The sequence below is a fragment of the Cariama cristata genome, unplaced genomic scaffold, assembly GCF_000690535.1.
Source record: "Cariama cristata isolate BGI_N322 unplaced genomic scaffold, ASM69053v1 scaffold19738, whole genome shotgun sequence".
Taxonomy (NCBI): domain Eukaryota; kingdom Metazoa; phylum Chordata; class Aves; order Cariamiformes; family Cariamidae; genus Cariama; species Cariama cristata.
Window position 1 is genome coordinate 1 of NW_009631915.1, and position 9,664 is coordinate 9,664.

The following is a 9,664-nucleotide window of genomic DNA, read 5'->3' on the forward strand; positions in this document are numbered from 1 at the left end:
AAAAAAAAAAAAGTTGAGATTTAAGGAAACTTCCTCTTTAGAAGGGTATACAAGAAGGCAACAGAAAATAACAGTACAATTGTACTTTGGGTAACAGCTCTGATTTAGGATCTGATTGTGAAGTCAAATAGGAAAGCTAAGGGAAAGGAAAAATGTGTGTTAGCAAGAATAATTTGGTTAGGAAGCCACAAGAAGGCTTAGGGAGGAGAAATCTAAATTCTTTGTTTAAACATTTGAGTTTCCTGAATAAGGAGATGGAACTCTTCTAGGCCTCACATCTTTCCTTTGTGCCCAGCCTAGCGAAGGCAGACATGGCAGTGCTCTGATTCTGGCAGTCCTCAGCAGAGGCAGTAGACCTGAGGTCACTTTGACTTGGGATTTCATTTCTACCTCTCTGTTCTACTTGTAAAAGCCCGTATGTCCTGAGCCTTTGCCTGGACCAAGCACGTGCAATACATACATAAAAACCGTGATCCACCAGCGGCCACATTGTCAGAAGCTGGTTTCTCTGATGTGTTCTCCAAACTAAGCAGCAGGTCTGTAAACTTCCTAACTCTCTAGGGAGTAAATTCTTCTCAGAGTTACATTGTTGTTACTAATCAAAGCACTAATTTCAAATGACAGCACTATGAGGTTTTACTGCTGACCCCTCATTCCTGTCAGAGGGAGGAGTGTTGGTTTAGGCCACCAGCAGGCACGGGGCTGCCTATTTGAAGAGTCTGTAGGGTCAGGAAGGTTATTTCTTTAGACTTGTCAGTTGATTATTTTTTGTTTGTTTTAAATAAAGACTGTAGCAGTCCAACAAAGGCAGCAATAAAGTGAAGATATCTTTTTAGTTAAATTTTATTTTTGTTCCCTTACAAAAATGGCTGTGCTAATATGCGCGCGGGTACGTGCTGTTATACTAGTGCGGTGCCCTCGTGGACATGAACTGTGTTGAGGGGTAGGACAGGTGGAGGTACCACCCTAACTATACTAATACAGAGTTGAAGTAGTGTTACTCTAAGCACAGAAAAGTCTTACGGCAGTCGCTCTTGTGTCACTCTCCAAAGGCCAAAGCCTTTTTTTTATTATTATTTGGGAGGAAAAAAAGAAAAATGGATGTTCTTTTTAGAGCAGGCACAGCTACTAAAGACAGGTCCCTGTTCACCAGCCTACCTTAGTTGGGCTGTGGACAGTTTTGCTGAATGACAGCTACAGGGTCAAGCTTTCAGCAGAGCTGCTGAGCAAAGGAATGATTTAATTAGAAAAAGTGCTCTGAAAGGGATTATTCAATATTTGATGAAGGAGAATGCAACTCAGAGCGAGTACTGTGATCTTAAAGATAACACAGAAGCCTGCCCAGAGGGAATAAGACTGTGTTGAGTAAGATGTCAAGAAAACCACTGAAATTAAAACCAGCTATGAACTTAACTTCTAGAGTACACCGAGAAGCTTGTTTGTGGAAGTTATGTAAGAAAGTGAAACTGGTAGAGTTGGATTTTCAGGAAGTCTGAATAGAGTAAGCATTTGAAGTTATGGTCCTCAACTGGGAGCTACCTTCAATGGTGACTTAATCAATTTCACTTTTGTCTCCTAAGTATAGGGTAAGAGCGTTAATGTAGTACATTGCCATATCTCTGACAGTAATTTTTTTTAGCCAGTCTAATGCATTTGTTTTGAGACTGTCTGGGCATGCTTCTGCTCTGGCATAGCCTGGAATGCAATGGCTATTTCAGAATAGCTGTGCTGGGGAGTAGTTATTCTTGCCAGTGGCTTCACCTTGAATTTGCAATTAATAGCATTATCTGTGCGGGTGACATCTCAACAATGGGATTAAGGGTTGGCTTTTAGAGATCACTGCAATTTATGCTTTAGAATGGCAGCTTTCCTTAAAATACAAATTTCAGTTGCACAACAAAACAGTTTTGATTTTGCTCTAAATAGAATATGACCACAACTACACATTGTTCTTCCACCCTCAGTTTCAGGTGGGCCCACTCCCTCTTCCCCATTTCCTTTCATCTTCCCACTTGAGAGATTACTCCCCCCCAGCTGCATTGGTTCAAGTGTAGCATGACTATCCCACAGAATGGCTTTGTCAAATAAAGCATTTTAATCTTCATAGTGTCACCCCGGTAAGTTCAGGGCTCAGATCTAGAGCACAGCCCACTGAATGGGTGCAACTGGTAGGACAGTAACTTTCTGAGGGGAGGAGGTGTGAACCTCTCAAATCGAATGTGCTGATAGTGGTGTAGAAATGTGAAACCACAACCTAATGAGTAACAGATAGCAGCCTTCAAGCAATAACACCAATGGGATGATGGATAAGGTCAGTGGTGGTAATACTTAATGAACGTACATATTTTAATCATTTCCACAAGTAAATCACTTTACTACTTACTGTAGAAGGAATTTTCCCATCTTCAGGTAAAAGAATGTGTTTGGTTTTCTATTGATTTTAGGCAGAGTTATCCCAAATGCAATTCTCTAAAGGGATTTGCTACTTGGGTGCAGAATCTGCATAGAGCCTCATGCTTGTCTCCACCTACAGAGCAGTTGCAGGTGTCGAAGTTGCTGTAAATAGTCCTGGGACCAGTATTATGCATCTGTAGGAGGGCTTGGTCGCAATGCGAGAAATCATTAGCCCTTGTCAGTTGTTAAGGAGCTGGAGCTGTCCCAGCCTCTGCATCTACTCTGTGTATCACATGCTTAACTGCTGAAAGCCAGACAAATACTAAGGGTATCTGCAGGGTCCATAAGCCACCAACTGCTCCAGTAAACAAGAACTGCAGCTCACCAGTCCTGCAAGGAGCTCTGTAAAATCTGGTAGTAAAAGCAGAAGAATAAATGGCACCTAGTCAGCCTATGATTTACAACTTTCTTTACCACACCTGTACTATTTCATGTCAACAGCCTCCATAAAGAAAGTTTCAGGATAAGTTTCAAGGCAGGCTATCTGCAGTCTTTCTGTGAGGGCAGCTAGGCTGCAGTCGGAACGCAAAACACCAACCTAGCGTTAACTATAGCAGGTTAACTCCCTGGCAGAGTCGGATTAAAATAAAAGCTTTGGCAGCAAGTTTTTCTTGCCTACAGCGAGTCCTACCCTCTGCACTTGTTTTTTCAGCTGAGCACCTCTGAGTTGCCTGCTGCACTGCAATAAATTTCCCCTGGATTCCTCTGACTTTGGGAAGAGCTCTTCTCCAGCATTCTGGCAGTATAGGCACCTCCTGCTCCTCTTGGACACCTCCCAGGTTGCATGCCCCTTGTCTTTCCCTCTCGCTTGCCTCGCCCTGTCACCGCAAGCTGCTGGCGGTTCAATGTGCCCTTTGCTCTCTGGGCAGCAGCAGCAATCCCTCCTGAAAGGTTTTGTCTGACAAGAGCCCCCAAGACAAAGCAAGAAACCCACTTTTGTCCTTGCTGCCCAGTCACAGCCCTTTAATAAACATTTTGCTATAAAACATACCTTAATATTAGTATAGTAAACTATGAGGAAACAGATGAGATCCCGTTACAGAAATTTGCAGAGATCTGAGCTGCACTGAGCATCATCTAATCCACTCAGAAAATTTAGTGGCAGGATCTAGAGCTTACAGTGCTACAGTGAGTGCCAGGGTGCAGCTGAGCAAAAAGGGGCAAGAGGCTGCAGGCTGACGGGCAGAGAGCAAACGGAGCAGCAGAGCAGAGGAGTGAATAACTCCGCATAACCTTTTCTCAATATAGCAGCACTGTTCCAGATGTAGAGTAGTCGGTGCAGGGTAGCAGAGACCTCTCATTAGAAAGGGCAGTGCATCAGGTCTGAGCCAGGCTTTAACAAATGGTTCCTATTTCAGGTAAGCGCTGCTGGCTGACAAGGCTGTTCTGTCAAGACACAGTGCCCAGCCGGCCCGTGCTGCTGTGCTCTGGTTTATGCCCCTACCAAGTGGGCTCCACAATATTCACAGGCTCAGCTTTCCCCTGACTTCATGAGGAGCAGCGTCTGACCTCTGTGAGCATCCATCTTTCCACAAGCGTAAGAGCAGAGAGTGAAATATAGAAATCACATCGCATAATCCCAAAAAACTTGGCAGAGGTCTGGAGAAATAAATTGAAAGTAAAATAAAGAACATAAGCAAAAAATCATCACAGATATCTAGAAACAGAATTGAAGGGAGAGGTTCATCCATATGGCTAAGAAAAAGTTTGGGCAAACTATGAGAGATGAGAAAGGCAATTAAACAGAGAAAGAGCGGCTGCAGGAAGCTACATGAGTTCTTTGAACCATTTCCCTGTTGTTCATGGTGAGAGAAGGGTAAAAAGTCTTCTGGGAACTCCCTTCAGGTAACCAAGACATAGCTGTAGCATGCAGCAAACTCTCTGAGGAAGAGGTGTTGGAGCAAGTAGAGAGACTTATTAGCAGTCACTCCTCAGGGCTTGATGTTGTTCTTGAAACAAAGAAAGGAGCTGAACTGACAGAAGTGCTGCTTATCAGGACAAGGCATGTGACCGAGATCTAGTGGGTGGGTATGTTCTGGCTCCTGTCTTTCTAAAAGGAATTTACAGAATGCTGGTACCATTTCAGCCCAAAGGAAAATTTTTAGATAAATGTTATTAAAGGCAGGTTCATAGGCTGTACAGAGGCAGCTAAACAGAGAAAAATGATGAAAATGCTACTACTGCGGCTAATAACAGTTCCTACAAATAATGGCGTGTAGCATGCCAAGTTATCTTGAGTAGTCTATAAAGCAAGGCAAATACTAGGGAATTTATTGACATTATGTGTCTTTTGTCCTCCTGGTAGTCATCTAAGTCTTCCAGAAAAAAACACTGCTTCCCCCTGTCCCCTTATGGCACAGCTCACTAATGAGATATTTGTAGGAAAGGAAAATTTGTGGGTGACCATGCCATGGAGCAGGTGATTAATGAATGCTTTTTGATTACCTTTGCCGAGACAATTACAAATGTTAGCAGTCTTGAAACTATCACCCTTTTAAAAACAAATGCCAGGTACTCAATGTTTGTGGCCTCTCACTGCAGCGAAATGCACAAGCTGATTGCAGCCCCGGGAGGGATGTCCTCATGGTGTCCCAGGCTGGCAGCTCCCCACTCTGCCTGGCCTTCCCGCTGGAGGGCCAGTGGCCTGGCAGGCCATGCACAGTTCTCCTTCCTTACCCAAAGGGTAAAGGATTTGGAGCCGACCTGCTGAGTTTCTGTCCTTTTGAGTTTCCTGTCTACTGTAAAAGAGGAGCCTGATGGAGTGCCAAGGGCTTCAGGTCGCTCCTACGCTAACACAAAACCAGAGTGGCATCATGAAATCAAAGAGGTTACAGCGCTGTAAGTGTGGTGAGAATAAAGCCCTAAAATTGTCCTTAATGAGTTTAGATTGGCTGCTTCCTAAGAGTTCCTCAGTGGCTTTTTATTACCAGGTTGCTCTGGGCAAGCTAATAATCACAGGAACTGTACAGAGCCTGGAAATCGAATGGATTAGCTGAGCTTAACAAACAAGGTACCTCTCCGTTTCTTAAGCTAGATTTTGTGGGTGAGTTAATATAAACTAATATTCATCAATGTTCTTTGTCCAAACAATACATGCTTGTTTTTACCTCATTCCTCATACCGTTAGATAAGCCATGCAACAGCCTCTTGCTGCACTCTGCTGTGGTATAGAGCAGGCAGACACAGCCTGAATCCTGGATGGTGAATTTCCATAGCTGACCACTTGTGCCTAACTCTTCTTAGCACAAAACAGCTCACTATTAAAACAACTGTACTGAGTTAAAACAACAAAATGCAGGGAAACTTTGGATTTGTTATAAACAAGGTAAGCTTTGAAAAGTTATTTCTGCTACAAACTGTTTCGTAGTTTCTGTTCGTCAGACAATGTATTTCTACCAAGGAATCATGCCCTTTCTCATTTGGGAAGCATTGGTTCCCCCAACTCCCACCCCCTCAGTTTTGTGCAAGAACTGTTTATTTAGGCATTTATTAACTGGGGAAGTCCTACATGCTCAGATTTGCCATTTTTCATAATATGTGCTTCACTCTGCAAACTTCTCCCACCCAGAAACTCCCCTGATATCAGAGGTCCAAATGGTGGCTTGATTACTGATAGTAAACTGATAGTATGCAGAGCACTTCAAAATGAACTGTGTCTCAGTGCAGAGCTGGGACCTTTCACAGTCAGTAATGCTATCTGTTTCTTCCAGTAGTGTTAGCAGACAAGAAACATTTCTAAACTCCTAAAACTTGCACTTCCCACACACGTACGCCTTGGTCTATAATCTGTAGATTATATATTAATCTCCCATGCTCCCACTAGCTCCAGATCATAACACTGCACTTTGATGTACTTGCAGGATTGCAGCCAAAATTATGTTTAATGGCCACAGTAGCTCTTTTAAGTTAGGAACCACCCTGGTAGCAACATTAAACTACCATTGTAAGATTATGATGAGCTGAGAAGATTAATTTGGGGTTCATCCATTTCTCTTCATGTTTCAGGGCTGATATTCACATGGGTAATATGACATTTCTACCCTGTGGACCACTAAGGACTATTTCAAACAGGATAATAACGTGACAAAAAACCCCAAACCCACTCCCCGTAAATTTAAATTCAGCATTCAGGTTTCCATATCTTCACTGCATCTACAAAAAGATTGAAATCTTTTAATAGAGGTGAAGGACAGTAATTAGCCACCATGGGCTATTGCTGTGAAAAACAGGAGAAGCATCAATAATTTTTTGACAGCAGCAAGACCAGGGCCCTTCCTATTACTTAAATGTGACCTCTTTGCAATGTTTCTGTCTTGCAGAGAAGTTGTTACTTTCAACCACTTCCTCGAAGAAGCAGCCGAAAAAGAGGTGCGGGGAAAAGCCAGGCTCCAGCACTTCATTGAGAACCTGTTGCAGCGCGTGGATCTGGCAGAAAGGCAGCTAGAATATTACCAAAATCAGCAGATGGTGTGCAACCACACCAACATCAGCGAGCATGTGGTAAGCCAGCAAAGTCCTTCCCTTCATTGTCACCCACCACCAGAGGGAAAGTACTTGAGCTTGAAAATGGGTGAGCTCAGTGGGTCAGGCTAATTGCTACTCCAGACAGACCTGGATTAGTAAAATGTTTTAGACGTGTTTTATTTATGTTTTAAACTGCCACTTCACATGAGTGAAAGGAGCAGAGTGTAAGAGCAGCAATAGCCAAAGATAGCAAAGGGAGAGCAGAGAATAATGAAATATTTGCCAGGTATTTGAATTTTTTTCCAGCTTTGGTGTCACCATTTAAGGCTAGGCTGGCAAATAAAGACGTAGATGGGGTGGAATACTTTGTTGGTCAGTTTTTGGTCACCTGTCCTGTCCACACTTTCCTGCAGGTGCAACCCTTGTACACCTTTTCACTTGTGGACCATAAGAGAGCCAGCAGTGACCTTGGTTCCCACAGGGATAAGTACAAACATGGGCCTTTCTGCACACCAATCCTACCATTACCTTGGTAACAACCATAAACATCAAGCGTTATCAATTCTGAACGCAGATGCTGTCTGAAAAACACGTAGTCCACTTCAGAAAGTGCAGTTACTTGGAAGAAACTTAACTGAAGAAAAATCTACTGAAAGGAGAATTGGTCCTGTTTTAGGCAAAACCAGGACATTTGGCTATTGCTGCTGTTACCTTGCAACACACACTTTCCTTTATGTCACTTAGTGACTTGGCAGTTTCTTGGAGATGTCTAAAGATTTTCAGGAAAGATGTTGATCCTCACAGAGGACCTGTCAGCCTGCTGGCACGTAGGCTTGCTTTCTGTAGTTACCTATCAGGGGACACTCAGAAATGGTGAATGGATTCCCACAGGCCTGTGCCCTACAGATTAGAAACCAAAGCTGTCTGAACATTGTTTTTTTAAAAGACATTATTTCTTTAAAAGCCCTTGTAATTAATACTTAAAACTCAGTATTTTCATGTATTATATTTATATGGCAAGTTTTATCCACATACTTCCAAAGAACAGTTCAGTTTAAATGAATACCCCATGCTGCCTATGCTAAGTAATTGCTCATCCTGGGATGTGAGAGGAAAGGCATTTGATGGTGCACAGCACTGAACACGCATACAACGGTGGAAAACAAAGGTCCCTATAGCCACTTGAAAGACAAAGAGCTTTAGGTCAGACCTGAATAAATGTAGATGTGCTGAAATCTAGCACAGGACATCTCAAACGGTGTCTGTGAGAACATTGAGGGGGACCGTAAAGATGGGCCTCAGTATTAATCATCTCCCCTGCTCTTGATGTATTTACCGGGCTCCCTGGCTCAGCAGTGTCCCTTGGGGAAGGCACTAATTTTTGAGGCAGCTGCCCTGCTTTCTGAGTGACTTCAGCATTCCTCTAAGGTCATCCATCCAAATACTGACCAGCCTGACCTTCAGGAGGTAATTACAGAAAAGCACACCATGAGATGGCTCCAAACTCCATCCAAGACAGATGACAAGCGAAGTTACACTGGGCAAAAATCCATCTGCAAAGTGTGGACAATACCAGGGACAGAGGGAACATTTACAAGAACATAATAATTTTCAGACGCAAGATCTGACTTGCTTGGCTCAGTGACTTCACTAAATGATATTCAAAGGCACAGTCTAGTAGCACTGATGGGAGACCAGTACAGAGAACCAATTTAGTACCCACACCAATTTAAGCTGAGCTGGCATTAAACACCTTCTTTCCTGACCTCCACTAAAAGAGGGACTAGACAAAGTGTTTCCACATTGTGAACCAAACTGTTGTAAAAAATGAAGTCATGCGAAGTTGTGTTGGCACTGACGCTATGCTGTCCATAGCTGGTCTCAGGATTCAGGGTGGGAAGGGAGAGAAATGCTTGCGTTCTCGCCCCCCACCCTTCAGTGCTGCTGTAGGCACAGCCAAGAGCTTGTAGCTGGAGTTTCCTAGCCACTTGTGTAGAGCAAATGTATCACTGCAAAATTAAAGACTCTGAAAGTTAATTTAGTACAGCTTATTCAGGCACTGCCCCTTATTAATTATCTTGAACACAATAATTACTTCTCATTGTATCCATACTGTTTAATCTAATGTGAAAGATCTCCGTTCAGCCCACACTTCTTTAGCAATTTACTTTGATTATAGTTATGATAAAAATAATGGGGGAAAAAATCCAACCCCTAACAACTCACACATTACGATTTTTAAAAACAGATGTAATAAGCTGGAGGAGTAATAATATGTAAAAAATTTTTTTTCAGTTTATTTCATGAATATTCTTGTGGTTTTAACAGCAGGTGAGAATGGAAATACTATTTTGAAGACTGCCTATATTTTATCCCTGTACTTTAATTACTTGATAATGTAATATTAATAACCTGTTTCTTTTTTCTTTGCAGTTTACAGATATTTCATTAAATAAGAAACCCAGATGCCTGTATGTATATCTTTTTATTTTTCTCTTGCTTAAATACACTAACTTGACGTGCTTACATTTCTGCTTTTGCAGTTCACCTTATCCAAAAGCCTGAATCAGGTTGGGTTTGGATCTGGCTCTGTACCCAAGTATGATCTATATTTATGTCATGTAGTGGAGGAAAAACAGATTTCTGCTAGATCAAAGCTAAAATCAGATATTCTTTAAAGAAAAAAAAAAAGAATAATTTTCTGTTAAATGAATGACTCCTTCCTGTTGAATATACAAGCCTTCTC

The 9,664-nt window shown here is 42.4% G+C and overlaps 1 protein-coding gene across 1 annotated transcript in view; it reads left to right on the forward strand.

Annotated features, from left to right (window-relative positions):
- Positions 1–6,773: 6,773 nt before the first annotated feature.
- LOC104166288 (protein ZNF365-like) overlaps positions 6,774–9,664 on the forward strand; it is a gene marked incomplete at its 5' end in the record, with an annotated part of 6,729 nt that continues 3,838 nt past the window's right edge. Inside the window, 2 exons of the mRNA XM_009706163.1 lie at positions 6,774–6,954; positions 9,352–9,389. Coding sequence (XP_009704465.1) covers positions 6,774–6,954; positions 9,352–9,389 — 219 coding nt within the window. The remainder of the gene's footprint in view (positions 6,955–9,351; positions 9,390–9,664) is intronic.